At 37.7% G+C, this 19,034-nt stretch overlaps 1 protein-coding gene across 2 annotated transcripts; it reads left to right on the forward strand.

The window, feature by feature from the left end:
• The first annotated feature begins 2,237 nt into the window (after nucleotides 1-2,237).
• HTATSF1 (HIV-1 Tat specific factor 1) lies at nucleotides 2,238-17,867 on the forward strand. 2 transcript variants are annotated; one of them, XM_053579871.1, is made up of 10 exons: nucleotides 2,238-2,414; nucleotides 2,617-2,854; nucleotides 4,563-4,743; nucleotides 5,074-5,121; nucleotides 5,561-5,715; nucleotides 8,080-8,243; nucleotides 9,624-9,723; nucleotides 14,659-14,748; nucleotides 15,635-15,772; nucleotides 16,286-17,867. In XM_053579871.1, the coding sequence occupies exons 2-10, from the start codon at nucleotides 2,672-2,674 to the stop codon at nucleotides 17,534-17,536; spliced, it is 2,310 nt and encodes a 769-aa protein (XP_053435846.1). In that variant the 5' UTR covers nucleotides 2,238-2,414; nucleotides 2,617-2,671; the 3' UTR covers nucleotides 17,537-17,867. The 2 variants fall into 2 exon arrangements, with proteins under 2 accessions (XP_053435846.1, XP_053435845.1); XM_053579870.1 differs by lacking the exon at nucleotides 2,238-2,414 and having other exon boundaries at nucleotides 2,501-2,854.
• Nucleotides 17,868-19,034: the final 1,167 nt, after the last annotated feature.

Consider the following 19,034-nt stretch of genomic DNA (forward strand, 5'->3'; position numbering starts at 1 on the left):
CAGGTTCTTGGTCTGGGTGATTTGAAGAATAAATCCACGGACCACAGAATCAATGGTAAGTCAGAATTTATTTACAGAAACAAAAATTACAACAAGTACAAAAATCAAACCTCCTGGCAGAGAGAACCCAGGAGGAGAACAAGCTCTCCTGCTCCCTTCCAGGTCTGCCCTTGAGCTCTGCTCAGGGGGTTATATAGTGTGGGGGGGGATGTTCTGCTAGGGGTGAGTCCTGTCATTTACAGCCAAGTGTCCAATGAACACTCAGGCCTTGGAAACTGACAGGAAATCCACCAGCCAGAAGTGCAAGTGGAGGAGACACCAAGATGCCATCCATGAAACTGACCAGTCAAAAGTGCAAGTGGAGAAGACATCAAGGCCCCATCCAGGAAACTGACAAGTCAGAAGTGCACTGGAGGAGACATCAAGGCCAGCATCTCTCCCACAGGTGTCTGGCCCTTCCAGGAAGCTGGTTCCTCCATCCGCAGGTTGTGGTGCTGCCTTGTCCTGCATCACCTCTACCCACGAATCATTTGCCAACCATCCTGTGATCTCTGAGATGTGCCTGTCTTATTGACTCCTGGGTTGCCAGACCCTAGTGCAGTACCTTGCACTTAGGAGGGGCTCAATAACAGCTGCTCAATTAAAAAAATATGCACCTCTTAATTTCAAGCAATGTTAATTTCTTTTTTAAAACTGTTGTATTATTACTTTTAGCAATGTTAATTTCTAAAAGCAAAGTTCTGTTTTGAGAAAAAGCATGCTGTGTCTTTCTAAAAGGAACACAGAAAAAATACTCCAGGAGGCCCAGGGAGTGGATAGCCTGAGCTACCAGCCTGAGCAAGAGCTAGGCCCAGCCAGTCTCTCCTTTTTTTTTTTTTTAGTAGCTGACCATTTTAATTTATGAGAGACAATCACAAAATGATAAAAATTTAAATTCACATTATAATAAAAATAAATTCATTAACAAATTTATGAATTCAAACTCGTTTAGTTTTAGATTATTTCAACCACATGGATAAATAACTACCATTCCTTTTTTTTTTTTGTAGAGACAGAGTCTCACTCTATGGCCCTTGGTAGAGTGCTGTGGCCTCACACAGCTTACAGCAACCTCCAACTCCTGGGCTTACGCGATTCTCTTGCCTCAGCCTCCCAAGTAGCTGGGACTACAGGCGCCCGCCACAACACCCAGCTATTTTTTAGTTGCTGTTTGGCCGGGGCTGGGTTTGAACCCGCCACCCTCGGTATATGGGGCCGGCGCCCTACCGACTGAGCCACAGGCGCCGCGCTACCATTCCTTTTTGTATACCTTGTTTCATTCATTCAACAGAGTGTCAGCCAGTCTCTTAAAAAAAAAAAAAATAGCGGGGTTGTGGCAGGTGCCTGTAGTCCCAGCTACTCAGGAGGCTGAGGCAAGAGGATCGTTTGAGCCCAAGAGTTCACGATTGCTGTGAGCTATGACGCCACGCACTCAACCCCGGGGCGACTGAGACGCTGTCTCAAAAAAAAAAAAAGGAATGCAAACAAATAGTTGGCCAGTAAAGCTGGTGTTTATACGTTTGTGTTTAAATTTCAAGCTTGGAGCTTGGGCTCCTGTGAATCCGGGAGTACAAGGAGGCAGGCAACTGCTGCCTCCACCCAGCCTTCCCACAGTCAAACTCCAGCCTGAAGAGGGTAAGAGATGGACAAAAAAGGGAGCTGACATTAAGAAAAGGTGATTGGCCCTACCACCCCTCTTTCGTTCATTTGTTCATTCATTTATTCATTCACTAACTCTGCACTAGAGCCCAGATTTAGTGCCAGGAGCCTGGGCTACCAAGATAAACAAGTGCCGGCGTCTATGCCAAGGCAACAGGGAAGAAATAAGTAAAACACGCTATTCCGGCGTGGAGGGAGGGGCCTTTGGACGAAGGAGGCGCGTCGTTTTCCAGAAGCCCCAGACCAGTCCTGCCCGCCCCACCCACTCCCCCAAGATGGCGCCTGCTGCGACACACAGCCCGCGCCTGCCGCGGGGGACGAGCCCTCCGCCTTCTTCGGGCTCCTGCAGGGTCCCAGAACTGCCCAACCCGCCGGGGACCCCCCGCAGAGCCCATGGTCTCTGCGGCACTGCGGGACCACGCGGCTCTCGCCACGTCCTGAGGGGGGCCCCAGTGGGCGTCGACTCTCGGAAGCAGCACGCCCCCTGACGCCCCGCCCCCGGGCCTTGCGCCGCGTTCCCGCGTCGGCGCCTTTTGACGCCACGGTGGGCGTGTCGGCGCGAACTGCGACGTCGCGACGCGCCTACAATGGCGACTCGGTCAGCCTGAGGGAGGCTTCGTTTTCCAGCAATTTCCTGACGTGACGCGGGAGCCGCAGTCGTTTCAGAGCCGGTCAAAGGCGGCAGCAGTTCGCTGAGGCCCGGCAGAGCGAGCCAGGTGGGCGGCGGCGCGGCCGAGTTCGGAGCATCCGCGCGCGCGCGCATGGGTCGGGGGCGGAGCGAGGGGCGGTGCGGCGTGGCGCGGCTGCTAAACGGTCGCGACTTCCCAGGGACTGCTGGGGCGCCACGGGGAGGCGGGCCGGGGGGCGGCGGGGCGTGAGCTGAGTGCGGCCGTCCTCCCTTTCTCTGTTCCCCTCCAGCGTCATTTCGGCCTCTTAGCCGGTCTGAACCGTGCCCCTGGGCTAGGTAGGAAACATGAGCGACAAGTTGAGTGGGAATGATGAGTTTGATGAGCAGTTGCGAATGCAAGAATTGTACGGAGACGCCAAGGACGGCGACACTCAGAAGGATCCCAGCGGAGAAACCGATGCTTTCGGGCAGCATTCGTCCGACACCCCCTACGAGTGGGACCTGGATAAGAAGGCTTGGTTCCCCAAGGTAAGAGAGTGGCACGGGCCGCACTGTATGGTGGGCCCTCTGGCCACCCTCGTGGGGCGCTCCTTTTTGCTTTGAGGTACTTGATCCTAGCCCCGGTATCCAGTGACGGGTTTTTTGTTGTGTTTAGTGCAGAATCGATGGGTAAAGAAATGTATGTAAATCTTTACAGCGGCGTTTTAAATGTAATTAATTCTTAAGTCTCTTCTGCGTCTTACTAATTTTGTCTGTGAAGGTCACACATTTGATTATTACATTGATGACTGCTTTTTATTGCAAGGAGGAAAAACACCGAGAGCAATTTTAGTTGCTCTTCATGCCTGTTAGACAACCTCACTTATCCTAGGAATTCAAGTGTTGAACTTACGTACTATGTGAAAAACACAGCGTCTTGATTTTTTACGAAAATAGCCATTTACATATCTTTACTAATAGAGGTTTGTTTGTACCTTGCTTTGGTTTTCTACTAAATTTTGTTCCTAGGCAGGTGTATGTTTGAACCATATTACCACAGGAATGTGATTTAGAGATGCGCAGACTACAGATGGAAAAGATCTGTGTATGTTTGTTTGGAGTACTTGGAAATTGTTAAGTATTTTATTTCAGCTGGAAGTAAAATAATCGGTGTTAAACTTGGTTCTGTAAACTTTGTGGTAAAAGTACCCCAAGTCTAAGTCTTACAAGTCTAAGTCTTAGGGATGGGAGAAAGGATATTAATAGCAAACCAATTGGCTTATAAGCCAATAATACAAAATATCTCCGTTGTGTGATTGGACTGTTATTTTAAAAAGTATTTCAACCTTCCTTTCCTATTTTGTTTTTGTGTGTTTATTATAATTAAAATTTATTATTTCATTTCTGTATTGGTAGTGCCAGTTGGAGTGCAGATATGGTTTCTTCAGCCATTTGAGTACTTTTAACAATAGTCTGATGTTGGATTATTTTGTAATTCTATCTTTTTATGTTACTGAAGTCCGTACATCTGTCTTGAAACAGAGTTTAAAATTTTCCCCATTCATGTGTGTCTATAACTGATCAGTATGATGATATAACTATATTTTTTTCATTGTGCAATAGTGCTTTCCCCCCAAAATCCAGAAAGATAGAAATGAGCTGGATTTGTACTTAATTTGTTCTGACACTAAAGGATGATATTAATTAGTGACGGAGTAAAAATCAACATTTAGTTGTACAGTTGTTAATCCCATTCTTTACACACCAAGTCAGAGTTTCATTCTGTGCGCTCTCTGAATGCAGATATTTAATTACTTTGCACATACATTGGTGCATCTATGCAGTAAAAGTGGATTCTGTGGTTGTATTATTAGTTGACTGTTGGTTTTCATTTTGTTGTATTGTTATTTGGTACTTCCTTTGTTATATGTATTGGTAGCTTTAGTCATGTAGACTGTAGAGAGGTAGTAACTAATAAATGAAACAATTAGAAAAGGTGCCACCGTTAGTTAAATAGTACCTCAGATTTTTGTGTTGATCATCTAAATATTTGTATCTTTTCATTGTTTTATGCAGTTTTTTATATAGGGTGATTATTCTTTCATTTGCACTTCAGCGGCTACAACTGTTATCCACAGAAACAATTCTCTGTTAAGTTGTATAACCAAATATGCTGTAATAAAGCACAATTTTAACTTTTTGTGGGAAGAAATAATTTTGAATTTCTGGATGTGTGTGTGCTGAATTTCTTACTTAGATCACTGAAGACTTCATTGCTACCTATCAAGCCAATTACGGCTTCTCTAATGATGGCGCATCTAGTTCTACTTCAAACGTACCAGACGTCGATGCTAGGTCTGCAGAGGAACCTCCGCAAAGACAACCCCCTGAACCCACTGATTCCAGAAAGAAGGGAGAAAAAAGAAAGGCCGAATCAGGCAAGTGGTTCTAGCTTGCAAATTGTGAGTGTGTGTACTTTGTGGAGAATTAAAATAGCTTTGAAGGAATATGATGAGTTTTTTCTTTACGGTAGTGTCAAATAATAAAGAATCAAGATAAACTAGCTATCTTTTATTCCAGACAGGACTCTAAAACTAATTATCTGTCAAAAGATTCAGATACTTTGAAAACTGAGTAGTGATTTGACTTAGTCTGTCTTGGGTCTTCTAAAGATAAGAGAAGTTCCTGGAATTTTCAAGAAACTACCACATTATTAAGATTTTGTAATGTGACTCTCCGCACTTGCTTTGTTTTATTTTGATTTTTAGGATGGTTTCAAGTTGAAGAAGACAGAAATACAAATGTGTATGTGTCTGGTATGTATACCTTTTTAAACAAATTTAGGGTAGGAAATAGTATATTTTGAGGTTTTTCACAAAGTGATTTTCGGCTTTCCGTTTCTGTAAAGTCCATTTTTAACACTTTTTTTTTTTTTTTGTTAAACCATTTTATATTACTGAGGTATATGTTTATTAGAGAACCAAGAAAAATTAATTTTGCATGCCATCATTTTTACCTATTTTAGGTAACTTATGGTGGTTTGCCCCTTCAGATTTAGTGAGGCCTTAAGCAAAACATTATTTTAATATATATTTGAACACAGTTCTGTAGATGTAAAATTTTAGAAATTTCACATTTAAAAAAACCAATATTGCATTCACCTAAGATGTAGAGTTTTAATTGGTAGAGTTCTACATAACTCTTTCCTTTATTACAGATGTCTATACATTTTTAAAATTTTTCCTAATATTATAGGTTTGCCTCCAGACATTACAGTGGATGAATTTATACAGCTTATGTCCAAGTTTGGCATTATTATGAGAGATCCTCAGACAGAAGAATTTAAGGTCAAACTTTACAAAGATAATCAAGGAAATCTTAAAGGAGATGGCCTTTGCTGTTATTTGAAGGTTAGTGAGATAGCCAAATAGGTTTTTTTGTGTATCTCTGTTTTTAACTTAGGAACCAGAGCTATAATTTTTATACATGATAACAAAACCAACAACTATTTGAAAAAGGATGTGAAGGAAACTGAAATTTCATTTGGTACCTATGTGTATCACAATGGTAAGGTTTTAAGAAAGTCTTTAAAGTCTTTAAAGTCTTTCTCCTAAGTGCCAAAAAAAGAAAACATGTCTTTGTGTTAAAGTATTATATGTGCCTGAGGTGCTTCTTTTGTCTTAAACTCACTGTAAAGAGTTCTTTATCAATGCATGTAATCGATTCAGAACACATTTTAAAAATCAAGGGAAGAAGTGACATTTTACTTGCCCATTGGAATGAATTAGACCAGGGTTCAGCAAACTCTGGCCTGCCGCCTGTTTTTGTAAATAAAGGTTTATTGAACACAGACAGACCAACTCATGTATTTGTCCATAATTGCTTTTGTGTTTCATCAAGGGTGATTGTAGCACAACACACAAAGCCTAAAATAGTTACTAACTGGCCCTTTTATAAAACCCCCTGACTTAGACCATAAAGGAGATGATCACTTATGCTTACTGCTGTAAAATATTTTTTTGAATTGGAGAGAATAGAAAGTGGTGTTAACAGAACTTCGTGTAGTCGTGGTACCATAAATTGCACAGAGAAAACTCAGTGCCAAAGGCAGCCATCATTTCTGGAACACTTGCCACCTTAGAAGTGTGTATACATGTACATATGTGATAGAACTTGAAAATAATTACAAAGTAATATTGAACTGATGTATTAACAGTACAAACACCAGAGATGTGCCATGAGTATATAGTATCCCAGTGGGATCAGAAGGGGGTAGGATTAAGCTGACAGCTTTTTGGGAGATATGTTTTTGACCTGGATCTTAAGCATGATGGATATGGGACACAAGCATTACTATTTTAGGAAGTTGGTTTTGTAATGTTCAAATACAAAGAGATTTGAGAATTCTGTAAGTTCCTTAAGGATTATTAAAAATCTGTAAACAGATTCTTAAGAGGGTTTGATTGGATTTTTTCTTTAAAAAATGAGGTTTTGAGACTCTGTATAGGTATAATTTAGGTATATGTATGACATAAAATATATAATGTAAAAAATATATATAATGTACTTGTATAAAAGTACAGGCTTGTCAAACCAGCACATTGAGTTCCAGAAAATGCAATTAATTATTCTAGAACCCATATTCAATATGAGTAGCTGAGCTTAGTTACCCTTTTGTATATTTCACAGGTCCTCAGAGCTTTGACTTTTTTATGTAGGGCTGATAACTTCCCCTTTGTGTAGGACCCAGAATCCATACACGTACTTAATGTGCAGTATATAAGCTGTCTAACAGTTACCTTCTCAGTGTGTTGCAGACCTACGTTTTAACTGGCAGACCAAAAAATTAAAGGCTGGCTATGTTAGTCTCAGTTTTGAGTCATCTAGTCTTTTAAAGTAGAAATATTACAGGATTTTAAGTGAAATGTGCTTTAGAAATTTTGCAAGTTCACTCCATTCACCCTACAGATAAGAAATTGGGGCTTCAAGAGGCAAAATTATCCAATAATTTTGTAGAATGATTTTGAAGTATTTCTTCTTTTTCTATTGTCTATAAGATTTGGCGTGATCTGTTTTTTGAAATTATCTTTTATTTATAAATATTAGTTGTGTGTTTTTTGAGACTTAAAAAAAATAAGATGATGTTAACTGATGACTCCATACTGAATCTCAGAGTCAAAGCATTCTATAATAGACATACTCTTATTTGACAGTGTGAATGTTACTTTCTTTGCATTATTATTATTATTATTGCTTAATATTTCGATGCAGCAATTCTCTGATTTCTTTTTCTGAATGTATTTGTTTGTTCATTCTTTACGAGGTTTTTGTTTCTAGTCCTTATCTTAAACATTGTTATTATTAAATTTTAAGCCTCTTTAATTTTGTGAAGGCAAAAAAATGGAAACCTAATAAACACATGCATATGTAAAAATAAAAAAAATCCAATAATAATATAATTTATTATCTATTGTGCCAGTCTTTGTTTCCATGCATTATTTCATTTCATTCTGTTAAGAACCTTGTGATGAAAGTATTATTATTTTTACTTTACAGAAGAAGAAATTGGACAAGTTACTGGGGTTACTTGAGTAACTTGCCCAAGTTCACCCAGCTGGTTAGGAATGCAGATTTCCTGATTTGCATTCTAGAGATTTTTACTCCAGTGTGGGTAGTTGCATTTGAATTTTCATATACATATATTGTTCATCTAAAAATTCCTTAAGTTTTATCTCTTTGTGTAACTTACTATATTTTATCTTACCTTCATAAAGAGAGAATCTGTGGAACTTGCATTAAAACTTTTGGATGAAGATGAAATTAGAGGCTACAAATTACATGTTGAGGTGGCAAAGTTTCAACTGAAGGGGGCATATGATGCCTCAAAGAAGAAGAAGAAGTGCAAAGACTATAAGAAGAAGCTGTCTCTGCAACAAAAGTCTGTATTTTTTTTCCTTTTTGAAAGGTGTCATATAAATACTGTAGAGAATATTCTTGGTAATAGCTATCTAGTTTTGTTCCATCAAATGTGCCTACACATTATTTTAAAAGAATTTCATTGGATTGTGTGGCACCTCTGGGTAATCTGTATAGTGCGATGATTTGGCAGTAGTGGGTTTTAAGTTTTCTAGAGTGTTTATTTGTAGTATACAGGGACTTAAATGAGATAAGAGTAATTATATCTTTGGAAAATGTTGAACATCCAATAATATAGTTTAGGCTTATGTTCAAGAACCATTAGTTTATTTTCTGTGTGGCTTGAAATCAGCCATACCAGGAACTAAGTTTTTATATATAGGTTTGTTGCAGGAATTAGAAATGATAGGTTTTATCATTATATTTACATTATACGTAGTTATATATTGTGTATGTGTGTATAGTCAGACTTACATGCTATTTAATACACTGAAATATCCTAGTTTTTAAGGAATTAGCTAAATTGATAATGTTTTTATCAGAATGAATTCTAAAGGCACTTCTGACATTATACTTTAATGATAAAATGATCATAAAAGCATTTAGTTGTGATGGCCCATTGTTTTTACAAGAGTGGTTGAAATTGATAACCACAAATTTTGTAGACGGTTATCAGTGAAATTTATGATTATAACAAAGAGTACTTTTACATATTTCAGTGCAGTTTGTTCTTTGTAATGTTAAAAGTGCCTAAAAACTAACACAATTTAAAAATACTTTTTTGGAGCTGGATATGGTGGCTCACGCCTATATTTGAAAGGCTGAGATGGGTGGATTGCTTGAACTCAGGAGTTCCAGACCAGCCTGAGCAAGAGTGAGACCCCATCTCTACTAAAAATAGAAAAATTGGCCGGGTGTTGTGGTGGGTGCCTATAATCCCAGGCACTTGGGAGACTGAGGCAGGAGAATCGCTAAAGCCGAAGAGTTTGAGGTTGCTTTGAGCTATGACGCCATGGCACTCTAACCAGAGTGACAGAGTCAGACGGTTTCAAAATATATATGTATATATGTAATTTTTTTTTTTTTTTGGCCTCAAAGTATATCTTCCTAGAGAGTCTTAAGCACAAAATAGCAGTTTTGCAAATGTCTGCTTGGCATGTTTGCATAATCAGATAACATTTGCTCTAGGAAAAAATACATTCTTGGGATTTCAGATATTGGGACCATATTTTCCCTGCTCATTATTTTTATTTCAGTAACTGAAATAGAGATTATTGTTTTGTAATGAAATAATTATCATTATTAAATAGTCAAGAAAGGATTATATGAACAGCTTATTTTTTCCTTTCTGAGAAGTTTGAAACAAAACATACAGTTTGTTGTTACTACTTCATTGCATTAGGCAATTGGATTGGAGACCTGAGAGGAGAGCTGGACCATCCCGGATGCGCCATGAGAGAGTTGTCATCATCAAGAATATGTTTCATCCTATGGATTTTGAGGTAGGAAGTGCTGTTGAGTGATAGAGATATTGATAGGCTTTCTTTCCTTAATGTGAGCCGGAGGCTTGTCTCATCCCATTTTTGTCACATCGCCTTCTACATGTTTGTGCAGTGAGCAGATAATGCAGGAAAATGGAGCCAAGAAAAATCCAAAAGTTTTTGAATTTCCCTTCCCTTTGTTTAGACTAGTTTTCTTTTTTTCTTTTTATTTTTTCAGTTTTTGGCTGGGGCTGGGTTTGAACCTGCCACCTCCAGCATATGGGGCCAGTGCCCTACCCCTTTGAGCCACACGCGCCACCCTGTTGTTGTTTTTTTTTTTTTTTTTTTTAATTGTATCCCAGGTAAGACGGTTTAATATCCATACTGTGGCCTCAGACAGCAGCTACTTGGTATGGGAAATCATTTTAAACTGTCATCATTAAAAGATTTATGGAAACTGCCTGTGGATTTTGAGTGCAGTTCAGTAAGTATGGGCTGATTTTGATGGAGAGTACCAGTTTCACACTTGTAAATGAAAACTTTATTGTGGTACTAAAAGTTTGATCCTTTAACATACTTTAATGAAATAGACCTGATGAAATAGTTGGGAGTGATTTTTCAGGACCTAACTTTTATGTAACTCTTTAGTCAATATTAGGAGGACATTAAAATATTTAGTGTCCATGGAAAATTCCAAGAATAGTATGTAGAAGTATTTTCTATTATGTATCAATTTTTAAAAAAGAAAAGGCATGGAACTGTTTCTCTCCTGCCACCAAAAGTGATTAAAGGAAGAACAAGTTGCTAAAGAGGTTTAAGGAATATTAATTTTTGTCTGAGTACCTTGTGCCTCTGTTATCTGTCTTCTCAGTGTGGACTGACATGATCATGGAAAAACAACTTTCTATTCTCTCCTTGGTTCAGAAAGTAATGATAGCAAGTTACATGTGAGAAAAAAATGTTTATAATGTAAGATTCCAGGTTTACAAATGACCTAGTTACAACCAGTGTTCATCAGTGTCCCTCTTGTGCATTTAAACAGAGTCACAATGGTAATATCATTTTGGCTCCTTTGAGAGGGTCTCAAAATGGACAGTTGAGCTCCATTTTGGCAAATAGCGATGTGATAGACCTTACTGTGTACCTGTGGAGTTTGGACATCTTTTGAGGTCATTGAGAAGATACCTGTGGTTTATTTACAAGGTTGCTTGGTGTTCCGATCAGAGATCTGGAAGAATCTAGAAATACAACAGTTACTTTTGACATAGAGTAATGAAGTACCCTATTTCCCCGAAAATAAGACATCCTCCGAAAATAAGACCTACTTACAGGAAAGATAAGACGTCCCTAAAAATAAGATCTAACGCATCTTTGGGAGGACACCTTCGGGGAAACAGGGTATGTTTAAAAAACACATGTACACATGCACACAGTGGCTTTTTGAAACACTCCTTGCTTGCTGAAACTTTAAAAGGAATACATCAATGGGTCACAATATCTAGTCTGCATACAACTCCAGAATTTCCTACGACTATCACATTTTATCTCCCTGTTAAGTAAGTGGTTTCTTAAGTGACTTATTTATTTCTGTGACTTGAGGTCCTTGTTTTGCACATTCCATACTCAAACATGAATGTAAATGCAAGCTTAATTCAATGCATCAGGAACCTTTGCAAGGAGGATTCTGTTGTGTAATTTTATCTGTTCTTGTTTCTACCTCCTGCTTTGGTCATTGATACACCTTGAGTCTAACTATCACCGTGGGTAGACTTAGCTTTTCCTAGTTTAATAAATAACACATTCCCCTCAAAGCCACCTTGACTCATACAAATTCCCTTCAGTGAATATTTTTAAAGATGTTTCATGTTTGCAAATTTCTGATTTTTAAAAGCCTTCTTGATTTAGTATAAACTACTGTGGAGTTAAAGAGCCTTTGTTAATACCCTGTTTGTTTTCTTCATGGTGTTTGTTATTATCTGAAATAATTTTATCTTCTCTACTAGAATGTGAGCTCTGTGGCAGCCAGTATTTTTGTCTCCATTATTTGCTACTCAGTGCATAGAATTGTGCCTGGCACACAGTAGTCCCTCAATATAAAAAATGATTGAATGAAACCCCTATTACAAGTAGGAGTCTTTCTTCACCCAGTGGCTAAAACATTTTCTCTTTAGCATTTCTGTAAATGAAGGGAAATTTTAGATACTTATGCCACAAAGGGTAACAGGACATTTTGTCCTGGCAGTGGTAGCTTTAGAGTTCACATGCAAAGAAATCCTTGGTGGTATTATCTTTGTTTGTTGACCTGCCTGATTATTTAAATTTAAATTCATTAAAAAAATAACATCATTAAAAATTCAGTTCCATAGGTGGCTAGTAGCTATCATATTGGATAATGCAATTATACAACATTTCCATCACCACAGAAGTTATTTTGGGAAGCACTAGTATAGACATTATGAAACTTGGTAGAAGTCTTCAACAGAAAGCCTGCTTTCATTGCATGTTTTGGGGGAGTATTTGATTTGACTGAAGACTCCATATAAACCTAAAGAACATACATCACCATTGGACTTTTTAGTGGGCAATAAAAACTGGATTGTAGGTTACCCCTGGGTGTTGGAAAGAAATTGGATTTTGGAGGGTAGGATGTATACTTTTATTCCAAACAGTTGACTAGTATTAGAAGCAGTATACCTAAAAATACTATCTGATATCAGGGTAAACATTGAAGGCTAATATTTTTAATGTAACTTCAGAGGGTCGAGGGTCTTCAGTATTTAATTCAAAATCTTACAAAAATGCATTGCCTTGCATATTTGAATACCAAGAAATGAAGAATCAAAACTCAGGTGCAAAGTTTCATTTCTCATTGTATATACCTGTACTGTCCAGTAAAAATGTGATACTAGCCTTATGTGTAATTTAAATTTTGTGTAGCCACAATAAAAATATAACATGAAATGAGAAGTTAACTTTAATGTTGAATTTTATTTAACCCAGTATATCCCAAATATTATAATTTCAACATGTAATAAATACAGAAATATTAATAAGCTATGTTACAGGTTTTTTTTTTTCTTTGGTACTAAATAATCCTGTGTGGGTTTCACACTTAGTAGTTCACCTCATTTTGGACTAGCCACATTTAAAGTGTTCAGTGGTCATATGTGGTTAGTGGTCACTGTCTTGGACAGTGTAAGTGTAGAATGCAAGGAAATGAGAAACATGGTTTCTTCCAAAGAAAAGGCAAAATACCACCCTGGGGAAAAAAAATTCTGAGAATTGAGTCTGCAAAAGGTTTTAGTACATACATTTGATTTTAGTCTCAGGTTACTTGCAAATTCTTGTCTTTTGAAAATTTCCATGTATACCTAGGTAGGTTAAAGAGTCTTTCTAAAGGAGAAGATCACTATCTGTAGGCTTCAGGATATTATGCAGCAATGAAGATATATTGGTTTTTCAAGTTGCTATAAATGAAAACAGAAGTCTGGGGGAACTTGGCTAAGATTTAATATCTGAAATGCCTGAGATGTTGGTACAGAAATAAGGGTGATACTTGCTGCCTTTCCCCATAATTTGTTAAGTATTTTGAAGTGACTTATGTTTGTTTTTATTATAATCCTGATTTCCTTTGGTGAATAAAAGAAAGGTATTGGGAAGATTTTTATCAGATTCTGAAAAAACTTTTAGTGAGTGTTGGCTACGTGTAAAAGACTGAGCTGTATTCTGTAAGGTCTCTGAAACTTGCCTTCTGAAAGCATATATGATCCAGTAAGAGCTAACCACACGTTATTACCAAAAGCCACAAAGTGACTTTACCAGATGACTTTTAAGCTCTCCCAGCTTTTCTCAGGACTGATAATTCTGTATGAAACAAATTGGCTTCTCCAAAATTAAGTTTTAGAAGTGGGGAAATCCAGAGTTCTATCTGCTATAGAGAAGCTTCAGGTATTTTATACAAATGAGTAGAATTTTTTTTTTTCTTTACTTTAAATCTGATTTCACTAACCCTCACCAGTTACTTTAGTTTTGCATTTTGAAGCACTTAGAGGAAGAAAGCCACTTTTTTGTGGTTCTTTGTATGTCATTCCTCTTTTATTTGGTGAGAAAAACAAAAACCTCTAAGAAAGATAGATGCATTAAAATGTTTTCTAGAAAGTGTAAATTGACTTCAATATAAATTCTTAGATTTGGGTATCTTTGTTTATATTGGTATGCAATTGAAGTTGATAATCTAGCTTTTTCTGAGTCCTTTTTAGGGACTTGGAGAAAGATTTGTTAATTCCCACAGGGAGTCTTAAATCCTTTTGTCACTGCGGAGAGGAAAGTTTAATAGACTTATTGTCACAAGAAAGCAACAGCTACAAATATATTTTATTGTGTGCTTAAGAGAGCTACTTATTTATATGGTTCTATTGCAAGTAGGAGACAAGATGAACAGGAATCCTTGGAAGATTTGCTCTGTGTGTTACTGTGGAATTTTGGAAGCACGAAAACCGATCTTAGAACCCTTAGTCACTGAAAGGGATGTGTCTATCCATTACAACATTTCTATAAATAGGAATCTATCAAAAACACAAGGCAAGGTCTCTCATCAGTGCACTGATAATACCCATGTAGAACATAGGAATTAGTTGTCTAACTGAATGTGTTCCACAAGATTTGTCCTGTCCTCCTTCCCTTCTCTGTAACAGTAGGCCCCTTCTGCTACCTGCCATATTTGTCCATTTCCTCTGTGTAGGGCAGACTTGTAGTAGTAGCAGTGGCTGTAGTAGTCTAACTTCATTTGTTTCTGATATTTTTAAACTTTTATGGGCTACAAACAAACATAACCAACCTTAAGCACAACCTTTTTTGTTGTTATTGTTGGTTGGTTTGTCACATCCAGAAATTTGATTGACAGTATTTATAGTAAAGAATGGGACAAACTCATTTTAATCATGTGTATTTTTTCAGGATGACCCATTGGTGCTGAATGAGATCAGAGAAGACCTTCGAGTAGAATGTTCAAAGTTTGGACAAATTAGGAAGCTCCTTCTCTTTGATGTAAGTTCATGGCTTGGTCACATGAGTCCTAAAGCAATCATTTTTTTCAGCTTAATAACTTTTTATTTACCAGATGTCAATGTGCCCCTGAATTTTAGATTAATGTATTTATATAGTAGGTCTGCTATCTGGTGGTAGTAGTCCATCTGTTAGCAATAATTAGATGAACATGGCTTACAAGTCACAGCTTTGATAGATTTGGTATGCCTTGTTTACTTTCCTTTATCATCAACTTTAGAGTACATGATCAAGTGAAAGAAGGTACAAGAAAAATATATTTAACCTATGGTTCCCTATTTGCCAATATTTTTCCTTCTTTGTGAATTCTTCTCCTTCATATTTGGAACAATCAGGAAAAATAACTCCTTTGTATTTCTCCTTCTCACCTTTTTTTGCCTTCAGAATTAACACAATAATAAGAGTCACTATTTATTGCTTTTGTACTACAAGCTACTTTACATGTTATCTCATTTAATCCTCACAAGGCTTTGAGACAGGTAATTACTATTCTGCCCATTTTACAGATGAGGAAGCTGAAACCTTAAGAGATTAAGCACCTTGCCCAAAGTCATTCAGCTGGTAACTGACAGAGCCAGGATTTAATCCCAGGACAATCTGACTTCAGAGTTCATATTAATAATTTATACTGTCTTTTTTCCTATTAAATAGTGATATCAGCAGAAATATTTCAGTGATGTTGTGCTTGGTTCTCACTAGAAAAGATTACGCTAGAGAAGCAGCTAACTACATGTAATTGGCTGGGATGAGAGGGAAGAAAGACTTCATACATTAAGCCTCTTAGTATTAGAACAGCTTACCTCTTTGTCACATATGTATTTTATTTTTAACCTTATTGTTCATTCCTTTTTTTCTTTTATTGTTCTAGAGGCACCCAGATGGTGTGGCCTCTGTGTCCTTTCGGGATGCAGAGGAAGCTGATTATTGTATTCATACACTCAATGGAAGATGGTTTGGTGGTCGTCAAATCACTGCTGAAGCATGGGATGGAACTACAGATTATCAGGTAAAATTTTGCAACTGGCAAGGGCACCCAAATTGTTTCATTACCAACAAAGGCTTAAGTTTTGGGTTCAATTTAATCTGTTTCATGTAACAGTACTTTGAAGCAATACTTTGCATTCAGAGGATCCAAAGAGAAATATTTCGGTCTTCTAGTGGATAAACTTGAAATGTTGAGGTGCTGAGACTAGTGATAACAAAACACATTAAACCAAAATGTTTCTTTTCTTTTCTGTATTGTAAAGTACAGAGTGAGCTCAAATATTTGCTTTTTAAAGAGATGGGATGTTTCTGCAGTACTGTGGTATTTGGCCTTTATTTAAATGATCTTATTGAAGGTCAGCTCTAATAAATCAAGATGTAATGGTTTGCAAACTAAAAACAGGGATTGAGTTGATTCCTGAGAAGAGATGCCTTATAAAATCAAGGTAGTTTCATTAGTGTTAGAAATGCTCAGGAAGTTGTGACTTCCTTTTAACTAGAACTTATTTTAATGACAGTTTTCATTTATCCACAGGTGGAGGAAACCTCAAGAGAACGAGAGGAAAGGCTGAGAGGTTGGGAGGCTTTCCTCAATACTCCTGAGGACAACAGAGGCTTTCGGCGTTCAAATTCTGTCTGTACTTCAGAAAGGGCAGGGCCTTCTAGAGTAAGGCATTTTTCAGAGCACCCTAGCACATCTAAAATGAATGCTCAAGAAGCTGCAACTGGAATGGCATTTGAAGAACCTATAGATGAGAAGAAGTTTGAAAAGACCGAAGATGGGGGAGAAGTTGAAGAAGATGCTTCTGAAAAAGCTGCTCAAGAAGGTGGCCCTGAAAAAGAAGCTGAAGAAGGCTGCTCTGAAAAAGAATCTGAAGAGGGCTACCCTACAAGGGAGTCTGAAGGAGGCTGCCCCAAGAGAGAGCGTGAAGAAGGCTACCCTGAGACAGTGTCTGAAAAAGGCACTCCTGTAAAAGAGTCTGAAGAGGGTAGTCTTAAAAAGGCGAAAGAGAATGTCCCTGAAAGAGAATCTAAAAAGATGAGGTTCACAAATGATTATGAAGAGAATGGCCTTGCAAAAGAGTCTAAAGATGATCCCAACAAGGAATCTGAAGAGGAGAGTGGCCCTAAAAAAGAGTCAGAAGAGGATGACTCAGAGAGAGAGTTGGATGAAGACTGCTCTGAAAAACAATCTGAAGATGTCTCTGAAAAAGAATTGGAAGAAAATGGTCTCGAGAAAGATTTTGATGAGGATGGCTCTGAAAAAGATTTGGATGATAATGTTCTTGACAAAGAGTTAGGAGAAAATGATTCTGAAGACTCTGAATTTGAGGATGATGTCTCTGAAAAAGTGTTAGATGAAGAAGGCTCTGAAAGAGAATTGGAAGAAGATTCAGATGAAAAGGAAGATGCATATGAAAAAGTATTTGATGATGAGTCTGATGAAAAAGAGGATGAAGACGGAGAAGAAAAAGGGCTTGAAGATGCTGATGAGAAGGAGGAAGATGATGATGCAGATGAAAAGCTGTTTGAAGATTCAGATGACAAGGAATATGAAGAAGATGCAGATGGAAAGGAAGACGACCCAGATGAAAAGTTGTTTGAAGATGATGATTCTAAGGATAAATTGTTTGAGGAGGAGGAAGAAGAGTCCAGTGAGAAGTTGTTTGATGATTCCGATGAGAGAGGGATTTTGAGTGGTTTGGGCAGTGTTAAGGAAGAAGGGGCCCTGTCCACAGACAGCAGCTTTGTCCTCAGTAGTAGTGATGATGATGATGATATTTAATACCTTAAACACACTTTTTAGGGAGAGTCCTCCATCTACATTTATTTGCCTGTGCTTCAGGGTAATTACTAGTAGTGTTACAAGAACATGTGCATAGTGATAGGATCCCATCAGATTAATGCGTTAAAGTTTTTTCATTGTTATACCTGTATCTAATGATTTTAAATATATGTTAATTGTTTGGTTAAAATGTCATAGTCATAATGCAAGTAAACTGGATACTTGTCCTTTTGTCAGATTTGTTAAATGCATGCAGAATAATATTTTTTAAAGTATTCTGATTGAAATTTGTGATATTCAACAATAAAAATAAGTTGATAATATGCAGAAATGGAAAATCGGACTTGAGTTAAATTGCATTTTAAATTCATGCAGTTGCTTTATGCATACTAAAGGTTGGTTTTTCTGAGCACTTGTAGAATCCCTGGGAGTCTCTCCTTCCAGCTCACTGAGCCTTTAACCCCTTTGAAAGAGTTTTTTTCTTGCCTTGCAAGTTAACTTCTGTTTGTTTTATACCCTCTTTACATTAAAATTGACTCTTAGATGTGTAAAAGTGAACTTCCTATGGTCCACAGCTTCCATTATTATTGAAAATACAGAGAAAGAGATTAGAAATTTACCTTGTACTGACTGTTGCTTAGCCTCTTTGGGCCCCTTTGGAAGTCGATTAAAGGTAAAAGACCTCTTTCCAGTAAAAGGTACACACACACTACACAATTTCTTGTGTACAGTTGAGGGAGGTTCATCGATCACATGAAGTTTATGAACTTTTGTCATGCATAACTCAGTTGTTTGTTTTTTAAATTCATGATGCCTAGTATTGTGAGAAGCTGTGTAGTCCCAATTGTGGAATTTGATTGTGCTTTCCAAATTCAGCATTGGTGAATTTACTTCTGATGTAGCATTAAGAAATTATTCTCATAAGTTAGCATTAAAATAAAGTGCATTGATGCTCTTTAATTATAGTGTCTCTAAGTGTAATCATTACCCTCTAAACAGGAAAGAGTTCCTGTACTTCAAGCCCGTTTTCTGAGAATTTTTTTAGTTGATACCTGTTATTTCTTAAAATCTTCTGGATTTTCACCATGGTAAAGTCAGTAACTGAGGCGAAGAAAGTTACATATAGAAAAATTGCAGATCAAAATACTATCCCCTTTAAAGGAAAGCCAGAAGCATTTAAGCACGAGTTGATTGGAAAATTGGTTTTCTAAATGAAAAGAATGTTTTATCTTTCACACCCAGTGGTTGGACATGTAACTCTAGAACAGCAGTTCTCAACCTGTGGGTCACTACCCCTTTGGGGGTTGAACGACCCTTTCACAGGGGTTGCCTAAGACCATCCTGCATATCAGATGTTTACATTACGATTCATAACAGTAGCAAAATTACAGTTAGGAAGTAGCAATGAAAATTTTATGGTTGGGGGTCACCACAACTTGAGGAACTGTATTAAAGGGTCGTGGCATTAGGAAGGTTGAGAACCACTGCTCTAGAACAA

The sequence above is a fragment of the Nycticebus coucang genome, chromosome X, assembly GCF_027406575.1.
Source record: "Nycticebus coucang isolate mNycCou1 chromosome X, mNycCou1.pri, whole genome shotgun sequence".
NCBI lineage: Eukaryota > Metazoa > Chordata > Mammalia > Primates > Lorisidae > Nycticebus > Nycticebus coucang.